We start from the raw sequence: 25575 nt of genomic DNA on the forward strand, positions 1-25575 counted from the left end.
GAAATTGTAAATTTCAAGCTTATTGTTTTGCAAGTTTTTTTTTTCACTTCCTAAAAAAATCAAGAAAAAAAAACCTAGTGTAAATACACACACACCCAACCGCCTACTGCACACACTGAAGAGAGCAAGAAGTTTGGTGACAGTTTGACAGCTGGGGCCCCCGCATGTACAAGTCACACTGGAAGGAAATTTACGAAGCGTTCTCAGCCAAGGCCAAAGCTTTGTATGTGATCAAGTTTTCTATGGAGCCGTCGTAAGTGTGTGTGGTGCCTCTGCGCGTCACAAGTTGGTTTGTCAAGTGTTCGCATGCGCGCAATATCTGTGTTTTGTTGGTCGGTGTTGTTGCATATGTTTGCTGAATAGACTATTTGTATAGAAAAAAAAAGGAGAAAGGTAGAAGGTTGTATAGAATGTCACTTTTCAAAATCAAAACAAATCCATCATTTCCATTTTTATAATTTTCATTAGAAAATCATTTTTTTCATTGGCAACAAAGCCATTAAATTAAATGCTACATTTTTCAAAAACATTTTATGTAAATTTTACACGGAATAGTATGTAACCCATCAGCAAAGGAATTGGCGTAAATCCTAACCATTCTTCTACTGCTGGATGATCGTGCGGGCAAGGGCGCCATCCAGTCGTCGGTTGAAATCCCGTAGCCTTTATCTTTATTGCTGGACAACTATACAGTGTACGAGCAGTTTGAAATTTTTAACATATTTTTTACATCAATCATTTTGAAGTTGCTGAGGATTTGGTACATTTTACAACAAAACAACAAAAGCTATTGTATCACTTTGAACATGGCAAATAATAATTGAGGGACAAAAAATAACTCCTTAAAATTGAATTTTACACTGAGAAAACCCAGTACAATTACAAAAATTTTGACTCATTTGAGTGTTATTAAAAACAGCTGCCAAAAGCACGAAACTACGCGCTCATAAATCAAAAATAATTTGGGTTGAAATCTAAACATTGGCCTGACGTTAGAGTGCTTTTATTTTGCATATTTCCAGGTGTTACAGCATTTATGATGAAACTTTTGCAAGTCGTTAAACATTTAAATGTAAAAATTTAATTTGATGTAAATTTGCAACAATCTATACGTGAAAATAAAACAAATTATTTTTTTTATATATAAGTGACTCAGTCATTTACGTCTAATCTCAAGTTTACATCAACTGAGTTTACATGTGATTATTTTTTCCGTGTCGAGTAAATTCACATTTTTTTCTGTGTAGGCAACATTCTAAAATGCAATTCTCCCAGTTGCTCTAGATGGTACGTTTTACAAGAAACCTCAATAATTGTAAAACGTTATTCAAAAATTCATAGTCTACATTATAATTATTTAACAAAAAAAATAAAAAAAAATAAAAAAAATAAAAAAAAAATTAATAAAAACTAAAAGATCTGGCAACCCTGCCTAAATACTAAGAACTTTTAATGATTTTTTTTAACTGGTTATTGTGATAACTATTTTAAACTTGACTCATTTTATTTTTAAAAAAAGATAGCCTACGTCGTAACGTTTAAAGGACTCATTCAAACATTCGAAAAAAATTAAGAGATCTGGCAACTCTGCCACACACCAAAAATGTCAATTATCGATTTGACATTTTTTGCTAATTTTTAAGTTTAAATGGACCTTGTTCATGAATCAATCATTCTGTGGTTTTCAAATCAACAAACACTGTCAATAAAAAGAGAATATGTAACTCCTTATAAAAGTTTTATAGAAATTTTCCAAGCAAAACGTTTTTGATGGAATAAACAAAATGTTATTATTTTTTATGAAATTGTTTTGATAACTGCTCAATAAACTCTTCCAGAAAGTGGCCAAGTTTTAGGATTACCAAATCTGAATCATTTATTTGACAAAATAAATAAAATTCATGTAAATATAAATGTTTCCCTTTATTTAATTGGAAATACTTAAAATTTTCACAAATGGGTAATTCTCTACCAACTCACACGAAATCGGGAAAAGTTGCCCCGACCCCTCTTCGATTTGCGTGAAACTTTGTCCTAAGGGGTAACTTTTGTCCCTGATCACGAATCCGAGGTCCGTTTTTTGATATCTCGTGACGGAGGGGCGGTACGACCCCTTCCATTTTTGAACATGCGAAAAAAGAGGTGTTTTTCAATAATTTGCAGCCTGAAACGGTGATGAGATAGAAATTTGGTGTCAGAGGGACTTTTGTGTAAAATTAGACGCCCAATTTGATGGCGTACTCAGAATTCCGAAAAAACGTATTTTTCATTGAAAAAAACACTAAAAAAGTTTTAAAAATTCTCCCATTTTCCGTTACTCGACTGTTAAAAATTTTTGGAACATGTCATTTTATGGGAAATTTAATGTACTTTTCGAATCTACATTGTCCCAGAAGGGTTATTTTTTCATTTAGAACAAAATTTTTCATTTTAAAATTTCGTGTTTTTTCTAACTTTGCAGGGTTATTTTTTAGAGTGTAACAATGTTCTACAAAGTTGTACAGCAGACAATTACAAAAATTTTGATGTATAGACATAAGGGGTTTGCTTATAAACATCACGAGTTATCGCAATTTTACGAAAAAAAGTTTTGAAAAATACGTTTTTTCGGAATTCTGAGTACGCCATCAAATCGGGCGTCTAATTTTACACAAAAGTCCCTCTGACACCAAATTTCTATCTCATCACCGTTTCAGGCTGCAAATTATTGAAAAACACCTCTTTTTTCGCATGTTCAAAAATGGAAGGGGTCGTACCGCCCCTCCGTCACGAGATATCAAAAAACGGACCTCGGATTCGTGATCAGGGACAAAAGTTACCCCTTAGGACAAAGTTTCACGCAAATCGAAGAGAGGTCGGGGCAACTGCTGTGTGAGTTGGCGGAGAATTACCCAATTATTATTTCTAAAATTTCTTCCATCAAAAGATTATTTTTCCTATTTCAAGCTCAATTTAAAAAAAAAGAAACTTTAAATATTGTTAATAAATTCATAATTTTTTTCTCAATATGAAACGTTTATTTTCGATCTGTGAACAAAAAAAACAACATAAAAATTTATTTAAATAAAAATATTTTTGCAAGATTTCCTCCTAAAAAATATTTTTTTTTCTTTATAATTATTTACCTACTGATTTTTTTGCCTTCCTCACTGAGGTAAGGCTATAATCCTGCTCTAAAAATGAACTTTTTATAAAAAGCTCGAATACCCACCTTCATATATACATATCGACTCCGAATCGAAAACTGAACAAATGTCTGTGTGTGTGTGTGTGTGTATGTGTGTGTGTGTATGTGTGTGTGTGTGTATGTATGTATGTGTTCAAAAATCTTGCCAAGTTTTCTCAGCACTGGCTGAACCGATTTTGATCGAACCAGTTGCATTCGACTTGGTTTTGGGTCCCATACATCGCTATTGAATTGTTTGAAGTTTCGATAAGTAGTTCAAAAGTTATGTATAAAAATGTGTTTTCACATATATCCGGATCTCAATTATATGCATGTAAACGATGTCCGGATCCATCATCCAACCCATCGTTGGTTAGGTAATCAAGAGACCTTTCCAACAAGTCCACAACATCGAAGATCTGGCAACCCTGTCTCGAGTTATGACCACTTAAGTGATATTTATGTACTTTTTTGAAGCCGGATCTCAATTAAATGCATGTAAACGATGTCCGGATCCATCATCCGACACATCGTTGATTAGGTAATCAAGAGACCTTTCCAACGAGTCGACGACATTGAAGATCTGGCAACCCTGTCTCGAGTTATGACCACTTAAGCGATATTTATGTACTTTTTTGAAGCCGGATCTCACTTAAATGCATGTAAACGATGTCCGGATCCATCATCCGACCCATCGTTGATTAGGTAACCAAGAGACCTTTCCAACGAGTCCACAACATTGAAGATCTGGCAACCCTGTCTCGAGTTATGACCACTTAAGTGATATTTATGTACTTTTTTGAAGCCGAATCTCACTTAAATGTATGTAAACGATGTCCGGAACCATCCTCCGACCCATCGTTATTTAGGTAATCAAGAGACCTTTCCAATGAGTTCACAACATTGAAGATCTGGCAACCCTGTCTCGAGTTATGACCACTTAAGTGATATTTATGTACTTTTTTGAAGCCGGATCTCACTTAAATGCATGTAAACGATGTCCGGATCCATCATCCGACCCATCGTTGGTTAGGTAATCAAGATACCTTTCCAAGGAGTCCACAATATCGAAGATCTGGCAACCCTGTCTCGAGTTATGACCACTTAAGTGATATTTATGTACTTTTTTGAAGCCGGATCTCACTTAAATGTATGTAAACGATGTCCGGAACCATCCTCCAACCCATCGTTGATTAGGTAATCAAGAGACCTTTCCAAAGAGTCTACAACATTGAAGATCTGGCAACCCTGTCTCGGGTTATGACCACTTAAGTGATATTTATGTACTTTTTTGAAGCCGGATCTCACTTAAATGCATGTAAACGATGTCCGGATCCATCATCCGACCCATCGTTGGTTAGGTAATCAAGATACCTTTCCAAGGAGTCCACATAATCGAAGATCTGGCAACTCTGTCTCGAGTTATGATCACTTAAGCGATATTTATGTACTTTTTTGAAGCCGGATCTCACTTAAATGCATGTAAACGATGTCCGGATCCATCATCCGACCCATCGTTGGTTAGGTAATCAAGAGACCTTTCCAACGAGTCCACAACTTTGAAAATCTGGCAACCCTGTCTCGAGTTATGACCACTTAAGTGATATTTATGTACTTTTTTGAAGCCGGATCTCACTTAAATGCATGTAAACGATGTCCGGATCCATCATCCGACCCATCGTTGGTTAGGTAATCAAGAGACCTTTCCAACGAGTCCACAACTTTGAAAATCTGGCAACCCTGTCTCGAGTTATGACCACTTAAGTGATATTTATGTACTTTTTTGAAGCCGTATCTCACTTAAATTCATGTAAACGATGTTCGGATCCATCATCCGACCCATCGTTGGTTAGGTAATCAAGATACCTTTCCAAGGAGTCCACAATATCGAAGATCTGGCAACTCTGTCTCGAGTTATGATCACTTAAGCGATATTTATGTACTTTTTTGAAGCCGGATCTCACTTAAATGCATGTAAACGATGTCCGGATCCATCATCCGACCCATCGTTGGTTAGGTAATCAAGATACCTTTCCAAGGAGTCCACAATATCGAAGATCTGGCAACCCTGTCTCGAGTTATGACCACTTAAGTGATATTTATGTACTTTTTTGAAGCCGGATCTCACTTAAATGTATGTAAACGATGTCCGGAACCATCCTCCAACCCATCGTTGATTAGGTAATCAAGAGACCTTTCCAAAGAGTCTACAACATTGAAGATCTGGCAACCCTGTCTCGGGTTATGACCACTTAAGTGATATTTATGTACTTTTTTGAAGCCGGATCTCACTTAAATGCATGTAAACGATGTCCGGATCCATCATCCGACCCATCGTTGGTTAGGTAATCAAGATACCTTTCCAAGGAGTCCACAATATCGAAGATCTGGCAACCCTGTCTCGAGTTATGACCACTTAAGTGATATTTATGTACTTTTTTGAAGCCGGATCTCACTTAAATGTATGTAAACGATGTCCGGAACCATCCTCCAACCCATCGTTGATTAGGTAATCAAGAGACCTTTCCAAAGAGTCTACAACATTGAAGATCTGGCAACCCTGTCTCGGGTTATGACCACTTAAGTGATATTTATGTACTTTTTTGAAGCCGGATCTCACTTAAATGCATGTAAACGATGTCCGGATCCATCATCCGACCCATCGTTGGTTAGGTAATCAAGATACCTTTCCAAGGAGTCCACATAATCGAAGATCTGGCAACTCTGTCTCGAGTTATGATCACTTAAGCGATATTTATGTACTTTTTTGAAGCCGGATCTCACTTAAATGCATGTAAACGATGTCCGGATCCATCATCCGACCCATCGTTGGTTAGGTAATCAAGAGACCTTTCCAACGAGTCCACAACTTTGAAAATCTGGCAACCCTGTCTCGAGTTATGACCACTTAAGTGATATTTATGTACTTTTTTGAAGCCGGATCTCACTTAAATGCATGTAAACGATGTCCGGATCCATCATCCGACCCATCGTTGGTTAGGTTATCAAGAGACCTTTCCAACGAGTCGACAACATTGAAGATCTGGCATTCCTGTCTCGAGTTATGACCACTTAAGTGATATTTATGTACTTTTTTGAAGCCGGATCTTACTTAAATGCATGTAAAAGATGTCCGGATCCATCATCCGACCCATCGTTGGTTAGGTAATCAAGATACCTTTCCAAGGAGTCCACAATATCGAAGATCTGGCAACTCTGTCTCGAGTTATGATCACTTAAGCGATATTTATGTACTTTTTTGAAGCCGGATCTCACTTAAATGCATGTAAACGATGTCCGGATCCATCATCCGACCCATCGTTGGTTAGGTAATCAAGATACCTTTCCAAGGAGTCCACAATATCGAAGATCTGGCAACCCTGTCTCGAGTTATGACCACTTAAGTGATATTTATGTACTTTTTTGAAGCCGGATCTCACTTAAATTCATGTAAACGATGTTCGGATCCATCATCCGACCCATCATTGGTTAGGTTATCAAGAGACCTTTCCAACGAGTCGACAACATTGAAGATATGGCATTCCTGTCTCGAGTTATGACCACTTAAGTGATATTTATGTACTTTTTTGAAGCCGGATCTTACTTAAATGCATGTAAAAGATGTCCGGATCCATCATCCGACCCATCATTGGTTAGGTAATCGAGAGACCTTTCCAAGGAGTCCACATAATTGAATATCTGGCAACCCTGTCTCGAGTTATGACAACTTAAATTGTATCTGTGTACTTATTTTTTTGGACCTAAAAAAAATAGCTGAAATATGTGTCCAAACCAATATTACACATTGTTGGTATAAAGTGAGGAAGGCATCAACCACATAGGTGGATTAAGTTAGTTTTTCTTTGGAAATTGCGAAAAATTGCATAGGCAGTTAAAAAGTCACATTGTACCTTAAGCCTTTCAGGCCAGAATTTTCAAAAAAAAATTATTTTTTTAGTCAATGATAGGAAAATGATTCTTTTGACCATACGAAAATTATAGGATAGTTTTGGAAATTTTGATATTTGGGTCATATATGACCCATCAGGCTCGAAAGGGTTAAAGGAGGTATTAGACTATGACAAGTAAACTGAGATGGAATTTGATTGGTTTACAACTTATTTAAGGGGTTACGTACATGTAAATCAACCAAATTTTCTAGGATTTGCATGAGCACACAAATAACCTTTTTTTTAAATCTGGTTTCAGAACAATACAATAAACATTTTCAACCACTGAAAAGAAAAATGTATGAACTTTGGTGGTACCATTTCTGAGATGATCGATCTTCAAAAATGTTTTTTCAGCAGTTGAATGTCAGTTGATGCCCTGAAAACAAATAATGAATTTTGATAATTGTCTGTGTGCTCATACAATCCTTGAAAACTTTGTCCGATTTACATATAAGTAAAAATATTAAATATTTTTTTTTATTTTGCAAATATTTTTCAAAGTTTATGTCGGTTAAAAAATAGGTCCGAAAAAACAGGGGGCAAACTTTTTTTTTAAACTTCAAAATTTTGAAGGAAGTAGAATTCTAACAAGCTGAAAACAATTTTAAATTGTCCTGCATCCACTAGCGTCCTCAAGGAAGGTGGGGCAACAATATGAGCGTTTTGAAAATTTCATCGTTTATGGACACCCCCTTAGCAATTTTAGAACAAATTTCTGAGGATAGTGGGCCAACTGCCCCATGTTGCCCCACCCTGTGCACGCTAGTGCCTGCATCTAATATAATGTTTAGCTTGTCTGGGATTGATCAAAATATTTTAATTTTTTTGTGGAATTCCAATGTACAGTACGGAAAAAAGTTTTTTTTTTCTTTTCGCGAAATTTTCATTGAAATGATGAAACAATGGTTGAAACATAATCATTTGAAAATGGCGAATAGTTTGAATTAATATAGCTTTTGCCTAGTTTCGGTTTAAAACGACAAAATAAGCATTCTGGAATCCTTTTCTTGAAAAACTTGTTTAGAGATACGCCACGTTAAAATATTAGTCTCGAACAGTTTGAAGGAGCGTGCCTAAAAGCCGTCACAAAAAAAGTGCACATATTTGAAAATGTAACTGATCAAAAATATGCTTTTTTGCCCAAAAAAATTGAATCTATTTTATATATTATTCCGCTTTTTCTAAAAAAATTAAGGTATATTTTCACCTCTAGCTTTTTCATCTTTCAAAATTAACATTTATTATGATTTATGATTTTAATGTTTTCTACATAGAAGAAAATGCTTTTTCATAATTTTGTGTAAATTTTATAAACTTTTTTTCAAAACAGTTTATTTTCAACAGATCTTATGAAATTATAGAATAGATTCGATTCCAGCGATTATTGATTCATGCCTAAATGCATATTTAGATCATGTTTTTTTCTTTTTATCTGCTTATTGTCCAAAGTTTCTAAAAATGCAGTCAGTTTCTGATTCAAATATATTTCTATAATAACATTCGTCGCACTTATTTTGAGATTGTTTTTCTATTGGAAAAAAACGTCAACCTATATCTGTATTCTGTTTATTATCATTATTATTTACTCCGATAGTATTCTACAACCTCCAATCATTGTCTTTTGTTGGTTTGCGTTTTTTTTTTCGATTTTAGTAACTTTTAATTTTTTTTGGTGATTTTCACAGTTTAATCTTACTTTGTTTATTCCCTTTTCTCATTACGTTCTATATAATTATAGCTTTGAATGCGATTGAAGCCTTGAGCTCAAAGGTTTGTTTCTTTTTGTTGAAGTTTGAATGGATTTGCATTAAGACTTTTTGTCCGAACAAAATGTGTATCAAGTATAAACAAATTCACAAATGTTGTCATGATATTCATGGGCTTCAAAATACAAAGTAAATTTTCCATTTTTTTTTTTTCGAAAATTCACCTTTTTGCAATGACGTTGAGAGGATTCTTACTTTTTCTGTCATTCTCGAATGTCGAAACGGCCTACTTTTCATCGCCAAAAATAACAGTACTGAAATAGTAGTTTTTTGCAATCCCGTCGTGTTCTACTTTTCAGCTGAAAAGTTGAACATGATATATTTTTACATGTTTTTTTCTTATAAATAATATTTTTTGCACTTGGATTTTTTTTACCGAATTTTAAACTGCTAAACAATTCGGTGGACTGAAAATTACCGAATTCGGTAATGAAGTTCAATATTGTTCATTGTATTCGGTAAAATTTTGTTCATTTTGGATTACCGATCTTAACTTTACCGAATTTTCCACAACTGAATTATTTACTGAAATATTTCAAAACATTTTGGAATTTGTTCCTCAATATATTTTTTTATCAAATTCGCTTGAACTTAAGATCACAACAAAGCAAAGTTTATCGAACTGATAGAAAACATGTATTTAATTGTTATCATTTCATCACCTTCACTGCTCGTTGTACAACAACTATCAATGACTCTACTCTCCATTTAATTCGTCTCCTTTCTCTTGAATTGAAACCAAACAAAAAAAGACAAGTGGAATGGATCACCTTTTCGCAGCTCATAACTTAAAGGAAGAAAAATACGACGACAAAGAGGGAATAAAAAGGAAACAAGCTCAAGTGACTTGGTTGCGTGCCCAAAAAGCTGACTGCTAAATTTTCCACTGCGTGTTCTTCTTCTTTTTTTCTGCTTGTTTCATTTCATTTTTCACTTTGCTGCGCCTGCTGCCATCTGGACCGTGACAATTTATAAATATTTATAATTGTGTGTGTTATTGTACATTTGTATTTTTCGTCTTTTTGTTGTTGTTGTTGCTCTTTTCCTTTTCCCTGCAATTTTTTCTCCATATGTTTCGCGTTTGTTTGCTTCTTTTTCTTATATTTTTGTGTGTGTGTGTGTTCCACGATCGTTTGTAAATGCATTTCCAATGATTTTAATTACACTTTTTCTTTCTTTCCCTTCTCTCTCCGTTGCTCGTTTTTTGCGTGATTTCTCCCTGCCGTGCCGCGTGCAGATCTTCCGACACCGAAGACTATATGCCATTGAACGCCACGATCACGGTACAGTCGGGCCCGGAACCACCGAAACCGCCGCCCCCGCCGCCGGCGCCCCCCATGCTGAACCTGTTTGCCACCGCGGCGACCGGCACCATCGGCAGCAGTAAAAACACCAGCGCCAGCTCAGCCGCCGCCGGCAGCCAGACCGGAACGGCCAAAAGCAACATTCCCCCGCCACCCCCGCCCCAGGACTCGACGATCCGCAAGCAGCAGCAGCCGCTGTCGGCCATCTCGATCCAGGACCTCAACAGCGTGCAGGTGAGGAATGAAGGGAAACCATATTTGACTAAATTTGGTCATGATTGGTTGGGATTCTAAAATTATCAATTTAATTATTTTAAATAAGTTGTCAATGAAGATCTGAATATTTTTTTCATAGAAATTTGGGCAATAACAGGGTGAACACTCAAATCGCATTTCGTATTCCCGACTTTTCCAAAAACTCAATTAATAGGCATTTCAACATAAACCATCGAAAAAAAAAATCTTTATCAATTTGAAAAAAATATATCTATTGACAATTTTCGTAAAAACAGATACTTAACAAAAAAATCCCTAAAAAGTACTTCAAAAATGAATCTTTCGATTCATAAAAAATATTATTATTATTATTAGTGAAAGGAACCTTAAATTTAAGTAAGTTAACCAGTTACAAAAAAGTGAATTTGAATTTTGTACAAAATTGTGTTGTTACAATTTGTTGAAAGTTATACAAAATATTACAAAATTATTCAAGAGTTGGGAAATAATTTTCAAACAGGTATGATTAGGATTTTGGCGAATTCCCGACTTTTTCTCGACTTTCCCGACTTGAGTGGCTTGGTTTTCGATACCAACCATAAAAAAATACACTTTTATAGAGATGGTCACAGATTTTTTACATGATTTTTATTAATATTTATTTTATTATTATATTATTATTACCTTAATTTTTTGTCATACTGGTCATGTCTGTAACATAACCATAAGGGTGGCTCGATATGGTTGATTTTTCAGAAAAAAAGATTTTTTTATTGCTTTTAGGTCCTAAACCTTTTGATAGGAACAAGATAGTACCATACTTTCTTCGGAAAAAGTTTTAGAGAATTTTCTCAATTATAACGCAATTGTGTTGGTTTGAAAATTCGATAAAAAATCAAAATTAATCGAAATTTAGGAGGTTGTTTTGAGATTCAAATAGCACCAAAAAAAGTTTGTTCTGAATTGATTTAATCATTTTTAAAATTTTCCACATAACGACAAGCCAGTCTAACAACCATCTACGCTAGGGTGACAAGAAAAATGGAAAATTATGAAAGGCTTGAATCTTAAGGTGAAAAAATGAAACTGTGCCAATTTTGAGCCAAATTGGTTAAGGTTTTGCTATTGATCGTTGAAGTTTATATGGGAAAAATCTAAAAAAAAAAATATGGGAAAAAGTAAAAATTACAAAATTCCGCTAAAAGGTGGCGTTTAATGTGATGGGTCAATGTCAAGTGAGAGATTTTTATGTAAAAAATTATGACACACATCTTTGTCGAAGACCGCGAAACGATCCGAGTTGACCCTGACGAGTTATTAACGATTTGAAGAACACGTTTTTGTATGAAATGATTTTTTCACCAACTTCAACGATAAAAAAGGGACCCTTAACCCTTAACACATTTCGCTCAAAATTTTCACTGTTACTTATTTTGGCCTAAGGAATCGATTAAGGGGGTATCCCTGTTGTCGATTTTTTATTGTCACCCTATTATGGGACCATCCACAAACCACGTGGAAACTTTTTTGGAATTCTCAACCCCGCCCCCCCCCCCTGTGGACAATTGTCTATTAAAAAAAACTTTTTTGTATGGAGCGTGGACAATCGCTAACACTCCCAAATCCCCAACCCTTCCCTCCAGGTTCCACGTGGTTTATGGATGGTCCCTATCCATTTAATAAGCAGAGTGGCCACTCAAGTCGTGTAATTGGAAAAGTCGGAAAAAAGTCAGAAATGTTCAAGTATTTTCAAAAAATAGGGAAAAGGTCGGACATTTCGAGCTTGTTTTTTTTTTGGAAAACACATTTAACGTTACCTGATTTTTAATTTTTTGTACAATTTTAATTATTAATTTTTTTTGAGCTCTCAACTTCAAAATCCTGGTTCTTTTCAGAAGTTTCATACTATTTTTATTTAAGAATGAAAAGACTATTTAATCAATTTAAAATCCTATTCAACATCGTTGATTATGATGGCATGCATTTTGCTAAATTAATTATTTTATCCAATAATCAACAACTTTTGATATTTTTGAACAAAGTCAAAAATAAATCTTTTTTTATTGGTAAAAGTAAACTTGAAACAAATTATTCCTTTTTTCATTTTTGCAAATTCAATAATGTTGGCCCAATTAATCTTTTGAAGCATAATATTATTTGCAATCATATTTAAAGAATATGTTTTATTATTTTTTTTAAACTGAGTAAAATTTTAAATTACTTTCAACTTTTTGCTATATTTATTTCTATTTTAACAAAAACCGTCAACTGGGTCAACCGGAACAAAAACTTAAGCACATTTAAAAAAATAAATATATATATGAAAATTTCCAGGCCAACTTTTAAAAATTTTAAGCAAAAAGTATCACGCAATGCCTACATTTAAACAGTACTACATTTAAACAGTACTACCGAAAATTTGGAACACATCAATGATGAAAATATTTTTTTCCTAAAATTGTATGTCTTTTTCCGATCTGTTGTCCCAAAATTCAAAATATGCAAAGAATGTGAATCGATGAAGATAAGTTTTTCTAAATATGTGTCAACTAATTAGCTGTAATTTTTCTACTGATCTCGAAAACTATTGGTTCGGTTTTAAATATTAGCGAATGAAATTTATGTAAAAATTTCCAATCTCCTGATTTGAATTTTTTTTAACAAAATTGGTCTAAAATATCAATAGAGAAAAATGATCTATTTCTTTACCTTTTCAAAAGTTATGCTTGGATTGAAATTATTTTTATTTAGAAAGCGTTCTTGTATTACGTAACGCAAAAAAAAATATATCCCCCTCGTAACAAAAATTCTATATGTATATTTAAAAAAAATGTTTGGAGCTTTACATGGCCTCCCCCCCCCCCTTCCTCCCCAAAATTGCGTTACGTAATAAAAGAACGATCCCTGAATAAAAATTATTTAAAATCCAAGCATAACTTTTCAAAAGGTTCAAATTAGATTTTTTTCTCTGTTGATATTTTAGTCCAATTTTTTTATTATTTCAAATAAGGCCGTTGCAAATATTTCTTGAAGTTTATGTCCCTCAACTCTGACCAACATTTTCATGAAAAAAGTGTTTTAAAATGCATTATACAACTGTCCAGTTGTTTTGCCATCATTAGTTTCCAAAATATCTGAATATTGACGAAAATTTTATTTTTTGCGAAAAATAAAATTTGTGCGGTGCTGTTGGAATTTCATAAAAAATCAAAACATTTTTAAACAAGCCCAAAAATGCTAAATATGATTATCAATGCAGAAAAATGCATTTTAGATTGTTTTCAGTTGATAAGACTTCTACTTTCATGGAAATTTTGAAGTTTTTTGGAAAAATATTTTTTTTGCCTCTGATTTCTCAGACCAATTTTAAACTTTGAAAAATATTTGCAACGGCCTAAGGAGATCAAAAATTTCACAAAAAAAATATTAGCCTAATATTGAAAATCGAACAAACAGTTTTCGAGATCAGTTGAAAAATTACTGCCAATTAGGTGACATATATTGAGCAATCAGAAAATTTTACTGAAATTTAATTTGTCATCATTCGAACCAATAGATTCCGAGATATTGTCAGTTGAAAATAACAACACTTAGAAAAAATATTTTTCATAAGTGTGTCCATCCGGGATTTCCCGGGACAGAATTCCCGAGAATTATTCAAAATCGAAAAATTTTAACGGATTTCCACGGGAAAATCCCAAATCCAAGGGAAGGATATTTCTAAAACTTATAAAACAATACACGTTTTTTGGTTATTTAACTTTTTGTAATAAAATGTTAAATAAAAAAAAATATTTGTGTTTCGTGTTCCACTTTTTATGAATAGTCCTAATTATAACGTACATATTTGCCCAAGACACAAAATCGATCAGAAAATCCATTCGCATTAATTTCATACATTTACAAACCCATTTTGGTCTACCAGCCCTCAAAATTTAATGGAGACTTGTGCTTTTGACAAAAAGAATACAAGGACAATGTTTCATCCAAATAAAAAAAATGTATAAAGAATTATCAATTTGTGAAAACGGAGAAAACTAGGTACAGTAGTTGTTCGGTAACTGGGCGTTGTTTAACTGGCTGCGGCCCAGTTAAAAGGCAGACAAACGTCAAAAAACCAAAACAAACCGAAATAACCGAGGGTTTAATGGATGCAAAAATCATGTTCGATATGTAAATAGTAGTTTATGCAACAAGTTGCAAAAAGAGGATTTTTTCAGCACGAGTCGTACATTTATCCAACGAGGTTCACCGAGTTGGATAAATACGAAGAGTGCTGAAAAAATCAAGTTTTGCAACGAGTTCCATACAACATTTTTTGCAATTTCGAAAAACACCCATTGAGTGAAATTTTAAGTCTAATTTTCATATATTTTGTCAATAAATCGTTTAAATCAAAAAAATGTTGAAAAGTGTTACTTTTCAGCATTTATTTTGAAAAGTGTAGCTATTCGATTTTGCTATTTTTGGTACAGAAAAGTAGGCTATTTCGTCGTTCAAGAATGACAGGAAAAGTAAGTAGTTTCACGACGGAATTGCAAAAAAATCTTTTTTCAAACTTTTATTTAATTTCAAGTCACAATTTAAGAAATATGAAAAGTAAGCATTGTAAATAAATTTGAGTAACTTTTATTTTTATATTTCCCCCTCGACCTCCAGCTCCGCCGCACGGACAAAATGCTCTCCAAAACCTTTTCCGCGCCGACGCGCAGCATGAGCATGCAGTGTCTGTCCTCGACGAACGAGCAGTTCCTGTCCCAGAAGACGGACCTGATCGCGGAGCTGAAAATGTCCAAGGACATTGCCGGCGTGAAAAAGATGAAGGTCGAGCGCGCTAAACTCGAGGACAAACAGGCCACCGAGGTGTACTCCGAGGTCACGCGACAATTCACGGCCTCCAACTACGTGGACCAGGTAGGTGGAGCACCAAAGCAAGTACGTTCCAATCGCAAACGGCCACCCGGACGAAGAAGATTTTCTGTTCGTTTACTAAACGCACCCATTTCTTGAAGGGCGACGCGCGCGCCACGTGGTCTGATTTAAAAAAAGAGCCTGAAAGTAGGCAACCACGTGAGCGCGCACGCGCGCTCCATCTATTGCACAATTTCATTCACCATTTCTCTCTGTTTCATTCTCTTTCTCCCTTTTTCACCACCATCATTCGTCATTCACACTCACACACAATCACCCTCCCCACCCTCTATGGCTCCTCCTCCTCTCTTTTACTCAACACGGCAAGTCTTTGCAGGTGCCGGAGCGGGACAACGCCGGTAACATCATTCCGGACTGGAAGCGCCAAATGCTGGCGAAGAAGGCAGCCGAGAAGGCCAAGAAGGAGTTTGAGGATCGGTTGGCGCGGGAAGCCGAAGATCGGCGCCTTTCGGCCATCCCCAAGTGGAAGCGGGACCTGATGGCGCGGAAGGAGGAGGCGGAGAGTAAGCTCAAGTAAGTGTGTTATTTTTGTCGTGCTTTTCAAAAAGCCACGTGATACATTTTTATTTCGAATTCCGCAGTGACATTGATAGTAATTGAGTCATTTGCGTTAAATGGGCCAGTACTAAAATTGCTTTGAAATGACTATTTAACACTGATTATTGAGTTTTAAAATAAAACATACCAATTTGAGAAGTGAATAGCAATTTGCTCAAAATTCATTTTAAAAAAAGCTTTTTTTTAAAAAAAAAACTAGTTTTTATCTACAATCAAAACCGACTTTGGAGAATGAATTTGTCATTTTCAGTATTCACTAACAAATATATTCTGTTGAAAGTTAATAGAAAATTTAAAAATATTTTTGAATTTTTAAATCTAAACTAAATTTTCAAAAAGAATTACGACATTTGTAAACAAAACCCAAAGCACATGGATTACTGTTGAAAATTAGTCTGGATAGCACATTTAACTTTTTATAAGGTAAATATTTTTTACTAATTTTTGGCTTAAATTTATCCAAAGCATTATTTTTTTAACTTGCCGGTTTTATGATGGTTCTTTAATTCCCTATACAGCCTTGATAGGCTTTTATGGTTTACTAAAACCTAAAATGTTACTAAAAAGGGTGTTTCCGTATATTTATAATTATTGGTTATAGCGGTGTAGCGGAATTTTTTTTTATGAAAGTTCGGATAAAGAACTGTATTTAAAAATACTTTAAAATTCTAAAAATTTAAAAATACGTATTTCGGGAATTTAACATTTAATCCTAAAAGATAAAGAAAAACAATTTTCGTGTAATTATTTTTTTAAAGTCATACACATAACCTACAACTTTGCCAAAGACACCAAATCGATTTGAAAATCCCTCCCTTCAAAATACAAAATTTCATACATTTACATACCCATTTTCAGGGTGGCCACTCAAGTCGGGAAATCGGGAAAGTCGGGAAAAAGTCGGGAATTCGCAAAAATCCGCCAAAATTGGGAAAAAGTCGGGAATTTATGATTTTTTGTCAAAAAGTCGGGAATAGTCGGGAATTCCAAGCATACTTGTTTGAAAATTAATTTTAACTTTTGAATAATTTTGTTATATTTTGTACAATTTTCAAATTAAATTCACTCAATTCTGGTTTTGTAAATTACTGTAAACTTAAGGATCTTTTCATTATTTCAATATATTTGAGTATGGAAAAGCTGTTTAAGACATTCAAAATCTTAATAAATATTGGATGCAGTTGACACCGATTTTCATAATTTTTGAGATTAATCTAATGATCTCTATTCATTTTTGTTTACCAACAAGAGGTTAGGTTGATGAAAAACTAATATAAAAATAGAGCCTGGTGCCCAGCTTAGAGTTATGATTCTATTTAATTTTGTCACATAGATTGTATATTTGAAAACTGATTCCAACTTGAGTTTGGCAATGGTTTTTTTTTGTAAATATTTTTAATTGTTTAACTGAATTCATTAAGTAATTTCAAATATTTTTTCCAAATGTTGCCCTTGAACTTTTTTGTGAGTATAATAAACTGCCGTTCTACGCATAATTGTCCCATGTTCGAAAAAGTGCAACTGAGAAAAACGCGATTGAAATTTTTCGACCGATTTCTGTGTTTCTACGCATAATAGTCCCGTGGGTTCCTATTAGCCCTATGTGTCCCTAATCGCCCCAGTTAGCAGTTTATCACCCTTATTTGTGATTCTCTTGCTATACAACAGGAAAGCAAGACATAATGCTTAGTAAAACTATTGATTCCGGGGAAGAAAATACTTGGTGGGACAATTATGCGTAGAAGTAAAACGATGGGACAAACAGACTTGGTGTTGTTTTCAATGAGTTTCCGAACAAAGTACCAGATGTTATGTGACATCAGACTAAACTTAAAAATGTCATAAAGTCAAAATCGTCCAAAACTGACATGGGACAATTATGCGTAGAACGGCAGTATAAGCGTTGAAACATGATAAAAATATTGAAACAGCAAAAAAAAACATGAAATTTTGAGTTATGGCAAAATTGTTTAAAAGTTTTTTCTCTTCAAACATTTTGCTTAAAATAAGTGGGAGAAATGGGAATAAAATTTTAAATTCAGTTATCTTTAACTTTTTGCCATTTCCAGTTGAAACGAAGTATCAAAAAACTATACGTTTGTCAATTTAAAAAATAACATGAAAGTTATAAGTATTGTTGAACTCTCGATTTTTTTAGGACTAATTGTTTGTGTTTTTACTCTGAGTCATAATAATGAATTTCAATTTTTGAAGTATTTTTTTTAATTTGTTGTTCAGTTTCTGTGTTTACAAAAATTGCCAATAGTTGGATGTTTTTAAATTAATTTAGAATATTTTTTTTCGGTGGTTGATTTTGACTTTTCTTATAGAGAGTTTTTGTTTGAAATCATTATTTAGATAAGAAATGCCTATTATTTGAGCTTTCTGGAAAAGTCTGGAAAAAAGTCGGGAAAAAGTCGGGAATTTGAAAATGGGATTTGAGTGGTCTCCCTGCATTCAATGTCATTTTGTATGACCAATAGGGTGGTACAAATCCAGGCTTTTTTGGGGCTACTTCCTCAAATCTGGAGCAACATTTGAAAAGGGCGCATAAGCATTTTGACAGCTGTAACTATTTTGTAAATTCTGAGCCTATTTAACGAAACCTGCAGTGTTAAGAGGTAGCTGAGGAGGCAAGCTATTGCTTCACATTTCGAGTTGTGTGAAAAAGTTACCTGAGGGCTCGGAATTTGCAAAAAAGTTCCAGCTGTCAAAATGCTTATCCGCCCTTTTCTCGTGTTGCTCCAGAAATCAAAGATTAAATGACCACTTCATTCACCAATCACCAAATTAGAGCTCATTCTGACCACGGAAAACCCTCCCTCTAATTGCTTGAAGTTTGTATGGGAAAAATCATCCAAATATATGGAGAAAAGCAACTATTTCAGTTTTTACCTGTGGAGGGCGCAATATTCATTCAATCTTTATCAATTCTCAGATGTAGGACCATCAATAAATTTAGAACAACTTCCACGAAGACACCATATTTTTAGGATTTTTTGCTGAAAAGTTATTAGCTTCCGAAAAGAAGGACCGTTTTTGTGCAGCCGGTTCAAAGACGATTCTTTCCATACCAACTTCGAACGATTAGAGGGCAGGGGTTCCCGTGGTCAGAATGAGCTCAAATTCGGAATTTAGCCTAGTGATGTGTCAATCTTTGATTTCAGGGGGTAGCCCCGAGAAAGCCAGGATTTGGACCACCCTAATGACCAGTCTTCCTATTTGGAGACTTGTATGGAAAAACTAATGATGCAAAATGACTTCTTTTTTCACATAGGAAATGCATGGACAAAGTTTCATACAAAATACAATGAAAAATCGATTTCCGCATCCGTAGAGAAAAAATAAATAGCGTGTTTAATAGAAAATTTTGCAAAATATTTGCAATTTTAAGGTCACAAAATTTTGCTACGTTTAGGCTGGTGCAAATTTCATTTAAAGTTTTTGGCAAAACAAATTTTTTTTTCAAAAAAGTTCTGATGTTTAATGGATATTTAAATGCAATTTAAAATGCATTCCCCTGCGTTTAGAATTATTTTTAGCATGTTTGGGTTAATTCAAATTTTTTTTTGAAATTTCATAAATTTTTGGTAATGTACAACGCAAAAAAAAAATTAGCTGAAATTTTTGTTTTCGTTAAATCTTACATTTTTTGAAAACTGCATTTTAAAACTTGGCTTGATATTTCAATTTTTATTTTTTTATGATTTATGATGATTTTTTTTAATGATTCATGTTTAATGTATTTTTAATCATTGTTCAAAAACATTGAGAGTAAGCCCAACACATTTTGTTAAAATATAAATTAAATGTATTGCATTTATGCAATCTTAAACAACTTCACAAACAAATAAAAAAAACTAATTACAAACCATGGTTTTATTAACATTTCAATGAAAAAAGGGATTTAAAATGCATTTTACACTTGCCTAGATGTTTTGCAATCTTTATTTTTCAAAATATCAATAGGAAATTGTTTTTTTTTGTCGAAAAAAAAAACTTTTTGCAGATATTATTGATCGATCTCAAAAAAGCTAAATATGATTTTAAACGCAGTTAATTAGACTTCTTTTAACATTAAAATTTTGAAGATTTTTGGAAAAAATATGTTTTTGCCCACTGATTTTTCGGACCGATTTTGAAAGCGTGCGGGGGAGGGTCGACATAAACTTCAAAACATATTTTCAACGGACTTATTATTTTTTTTGTGAATGAGCTGTGGTGAGTTCAATATTTCCGTGGTGAGTTTATAATCATTCAAACTGACCGTTAAATGATTGATCAATGGAAATTTAAAACAGATTTCCGTCTGTTTGTCTGTGCTTATTGGAAGAAGAAGAATTCAGCAAACAATAAAATTAAAAAAAAAAACAAGAACAAACAGAGAGCGTAAAATCCACGAAATGACCGGGATCATTATTCTCGATTTTCATTCTCAAAAAATCTCTTTAGGGGTGTCGACAACTTTATAGAACTGAAGCATTCATTACCTTTTCGAATCCGCTCCTTTGCGTTTTCGGCCATCTGGAATTGTTTTTTGCCTTCCTCACCATACCATTTTTCACTCGAAAAATGAACTTCTTCAATCGACCTCATAGACCCACCTTCACGTATCTAGATTTTTAAGCGAAGATGGCGTTACGAATGGTGCACGTCGAAATGTCAAAATCGCGCAGTGATACCAACATTACAAAAAAAGTGTGGCTGTTATGTCACGGCACACTTTTTTGTAAGGTTGACATTTCGGCGTGCACCATTCGTAACGCCATCTACGCCTGAAAATCTGGATACATATCAGCGTTAGGGATAACCTCTGGCTCAATTCCTAAAGCAAAAATAAGTAACAATGTCAATTTTGAGCCTTATCGGTTGAGGTAAAAGGGTCCCTATAGATCGTTGAATTTTGCATGGAAAAATTCGCAAAAATATATGAGGAAAAATATTGCTTCAGAATCTAGCCGGCAGGTCTCGCCCCGTGGGCTTTGGTGATGAAAGCTAGTCTTAAAGTCTTTACGCTTGGGGACGATAAGATTGGTTTTCCCAGGTCCTGTGGGTCGTCAGGACTTTGGCAGCCCTACGGCGCGTGCCTCCGGGTGGCGGATGGAGGATAAAGGGATGAGTTAACTGTAGTGACAGGCTGCAAGGGATCCGGATCCTCAGCAGTCTTCAAAACGGTAAGCTATCCTATGGGCAACGCTTACAAAGATGTTCTCTTAAGAACAAAACGACCTCTTTGAAGAAAAGCGCTCACGCGGACCAGATCACCACATGATGGAAAGTGCTTTTACTCTGTAGTACTAGCGCGAGTACTCACACGATAAGCTACGATGCGCGACGAAATGTTATTGTTGTCATATTTATGTTAGTTTATTTTCGGAAGATACTGCTGTTCTTTTTGTTCTGTTCTTTTCGAACCAGTTCCAGATCATACAAGCAGCCATGTTCCAGATCATACAAGCAGCCATGAATGAAAACATGAACAGCCAAAGAAAGCAGCATACACCAGAAGGAAGGAAGACGAACATTAAAAGGACGATGAGAAACTACAGGGTCTGCGTGATGTTCCGGATGCGGCTGTAAGCGATTGAAACTTCAACTTGGGGATCGCCAAGGCATGTAGGCCATCAAGCAATTGCAGCTCCCGCAAAAAGTGCCTTTTCCAGTGAGCGGTAAGATGGGTACTACCCAAGGTATTACCCATCATCAGGTATGTGACTTTAGTTGTCTTTATTATTTATAGTCGGCTCACTGGTTGTCAATCTCTCTATGTTTTCCTACTTCTGTAGAAGATTTTTTTAGTTCTTAAATTTTCATATTTCGATGCTTTCTTTTTCCATTTCTTTTTATCCCAACTTTTCTCTATTTGACGGTCTATCTGATTTTATTTCAACTTTCTTTTTGTTAATATGATCTCAAAATGACGATCATGCTTTGCTTAGATATTCTAATCGAATCGACTTCAGTTATGTGTAAGCCAGTTTAGTAATGCTATCAGAATTTCTGATTTCAATTGAAGTGGTATACTAACCATTTTGAATTGTCAAAATTTCCATAGAGTCTCGATCAATCAATAATGAAATGATATCGGACAAAATTCGTTAATCTGTTGAACTAACGGTTTTCGGATTATGGTTGTATCGATCATTGTTGCGAATCGAGAATCTACTGGAGTTTTGACGATCAAATAGAGCCTAACATTTCAAAAGGACACACAGGTGTGAACAGGATTGTGTCTCTTTCACTCAAATTACATACGATATATGATAGGGATACACTCTTGTTCGCAGAGCTTGTGTGCCCTAATGAAATGGAAGGCACGAAATAGTCGTCTTAACAACGAGTGTTCAACTTGTAAAATATGAACGTTTCATTAATGTTTATTGTTTTTGGAAGCAGCAAGACAGTTTTTAAAAATAGGCAAAGAAATGTTTGGCTTTGTAATTAAAATTTCGGGGATTTGAGATTCAAGTTACTTTCAGACAGTTTAGTTGAGGTTGTTGTTTCAAGTTAGTTAGTTTTTCTGAAATGAATAATTGGACATAAATGATTAGTTAAATTAAAGTTAGTTGCAGTGTACGACAAGACTACTGACGGACGCGACAGGACGGGGTCCAGAAAAAATGCCCTTGACAAGTTAGTTTTCATCTTTCATTTTCCAGTTAATTTATTTGATTACCTTTAGATTTGAAATACATCATAGGTTCCCTTTGTATAAATCTCAATTGAGTTTTTGATTGAATTATAATTTCAGATTTCCTATATTCAGTTTTAAAGTTAGATTAACGTAACTGCTTAAGTCATCCAAGTTCTTACTACTCACACCTACACTAATTTTCTTTCACCTTCCCCCTCCCGATCCCCTATATCTTCCGGTGGTGTTCATTTGGTATGCAATACTAGTTCGGCCACTACCCTTTTTTCCACAAGAAACCGGACTTGGACTGACTTGAGGCCGCGTCCCCCACCTTGCTCCGTAAAACGAAAACGAAAACGAAAGAATCTAGCCGGCAGGTCTCGCCCCCAAAATTGTCCAGTTACTTATTTATTTATATGTACCTACAATTAAGTATTAACGTTATACTTCATAAAATGTTACAATGTTTCGAATTTTGTCAGTTGGTTTTCGTAAAAACTTTTCTCTATTTTTGGTTGGCTCTCATTCACATTTTGCCTAAAGAATCAAGCCAGGGAGTTCTCTCGAGATTTTACAAAATTTTAAATTGTTCTTGTCATCCTAATCAGCAGCAAATTTGTATTTTTTTTTAGTATAACGAAAAAGTGTCCAATATTAAAATGATCATCATAGATTTCATTACGGGAAACATTATTTCCAGATTTTTTGTTAAGGTCCTAATAAACATATGAAACACGATAGCTTATTAAAGTATGGCCTTTAAACATACTCTGGATTTACAAACATGTTAAAACAAACATTGTCGAAATTTGTAGTTAGTAGAATGTTCGAAAGTAAATATTGTATTTTGAATACACAATTCTGACCAATTCCATCCTCCTTCAGGTCCTCAATCTACACGCCCCGCGTCGAGGAGACGACGCGCCGCACCACGGACACGTGGCGCTCGCGCATGAACCAGCGCGCCATGTCGATCGACAACATCAGCTTCACGCCGTCCTCGTCGTCGGCCAGCAACCACCACAACGATCCGACCTCGACCTCGTCGACGCTTGCGATGGTGTCGGCCCGGTTCAACAAGGAGAACAACAACAACAACAACTCGAACTCGAATGGCGGTGGGTCGTCGAATGGCCACCACCATCATGCCAACGGGAATGGCAATGGGAGCAACAGCAGCAGCAACACCAACATTAACGGGCTGAGCACGCGCAGTTCGATGGAGAATCTGTCGGTGGTGAACGGGAAGAATGGAGCTGGAAACGGGGACGATGAGGACGAAAGCGAGCAGATTATTCCGTGGAGGGCCCACCTGAGGAAAACCAACAGCCGGCTCAGCTTGATTGGTTGAGGGGTGGGAGGTGCTTTTTGCCCTTAGTCGATAGCTTGTTGTATAAAGGTTTATCATTACAGTTATAATTATACTATAAATATACAATAAAACGAGATAAAAAGATACATATTTTAAGCTTATAAACAAAAAAAAAAACAATCGTAAAAGAAAAAGCGAAAAGTGAAAATGATGGCAAGAAAGAACCTTAATTTTATCCTGTTTTTGACGACACTTATTTAATTACGAGAGAAAGCGAGAGCGAATGAGCCAACGAGACAGTGAGAAACATTTAACAGTTACAAATAAAGTGGAAAACAAGCTCACGTAAACATTGATGCAAGCGCGCACACGCAGCACCCTTCGCACATAGTAAACATAAATCAAAGATTTCGTTGCAATATTACGTTGTAAGATTACCTGTAAAATCGAAACTGTGCGAGAGAACAATAAATGAGAAAGAAGCGAAAGACTAGCGGAAAAAAACGTTATGAATATTATAAAATGCTGCTTAAATAAAAAAAGACAATTGATAAAAGAAAAGAAGCAACTATATTGTGATTATTGTTATCATTACTTTTCAACCTGCAAGCAAAAAATAAATCTAAACACACAAAAGAAAAAGTTAGACCTATTACTTCTCACTGCCAATACAAAAATAAAAACCCACTTTGAAAAAGCTTAAAAATCAAACATACGAACAATCCAATATTACCTAGCAAAAGCGAAACAGATCGTATTATTAATATCCCACTCAAATTAAATAACAAAAATAAACAAGGGTCAAAACTAGTAGTAATTATCAACAGCAAAACAGCATACCGATGAAGAACACGACAAACAAAAACTGTTGTGCACATAAACAGCGGGAGAACAATAGCGATGACCCCCCACGAAATGTCCCCCATTTTTTTATACGAGCTGCGCATAGGCACAAATTTCATGTTTCGTTGAATAGTTATAATAAAGTAAAAATGTTTATTAGAAAAAAATTAACGCGTATTTTGTTGTTACTTGGATGAATATAATATCACAAACTATAATACAAATAATGTGAAAATTTTTGGAAAAAATATTTAAAACGCTTTTATCTTATTTTTTTTTAAAGAATAAATTATACTAAATCTCTTTTATTTTATTTTCGTTTTCTTCAATCGAAAATATGATTTTTGTTAGCTTTACTTTATAGTTAACCAAATTTAAGGAGAAAAAATGTAAGATGAAAAAAAATCTATTCTTATTGAAAGATTTTTTTAAGCGTGAAGGCTTCAAAAAGCTTTTAAACGAGGATTGTTTGTTGCAAAACCGTTTAAAGGCACTTGAAGTACATTGCATCCTCATTCCTCTTTCGCCGGTTGAGAAACACTATTTTAAAATCTAGAGTTATATTTTCGACAAATATTTATAATTCAGTAATAAAAACATTATATTCATCGATTATAAAAAACTATCGAAAAATTTTAATGTTCAATTTTCATTATTTGTCAACTTTGAATATTTTGCAATGTTCTTTTTAAGAAAACGAAATTAAGACGCTTTTTTTATATTTTCCCATTTTTTTATTTTTTTCGGTTGGCCGAAAAATGCCTTTTCATTTTGTTCTTGTTTTATTTATACAGTCCAGACTCGACTGCCCGAAGTTTCGATTATCCGAAGGTTTGTATGGGACTTCGACTAATCGAATTACGAACAAAAAAAAGTATTTTTTTTTTCATT

At 34.6% G+C, this 25575-nt stretch overlaps 1 protein-coding gene across 2 annotated transcripts in view; it reads left to right on the plus strand.

Moving 5' to 3' along the window:
- The window catches only part of LOC120413292 (uncharacterized), a 124364-nt gene extending 99509 nt beyond the window's left edge, over positions 1 to 24855 (plus strand). Inside the window, exons 11-14 of one of the 2 annotated variants that reach the window (XM_052706251.1) lie at positions 10123 to 10423; positions 15065 to 15340; positions 15645 to 15850; positions 23415 to 24855. In XM_052706251.1, coding sequence (XP_052562211.1) covers positions 10123 to 10423; positions 15065 to 15340; positions 15645 to 15850; positions 23415 to 23880 — 1249 coding nt within the window. In that variant the 3' untranslated portion in view covers positions 23881 to 24855. The remainder of the gene's footprint in view (positions 1 to 10122; positions 10424 to 15064; positions 15341 to 15644; positions 15851 to 23414) is intronic. The other variant, XM_052706252.1, reaches the window with a different exon arrangement.
- The last annotated feature ends 720 nt before the right edge of the window (positions 24856 to 25575 follow it).

Source organism: Culex pipiens, chromosome 1 (assembly GCF_016801865.2).
Source record: "Culex pipiens pallens isolate TS chromosome 1, TS_CPP_V2, whole genome shotgun sequence".
Taxonomy (NCBI): Eukaryota; Metazoa; Arthropoda; class Insecta; order Diptera; family Culicidae; genus Culex; species Culex pipiens.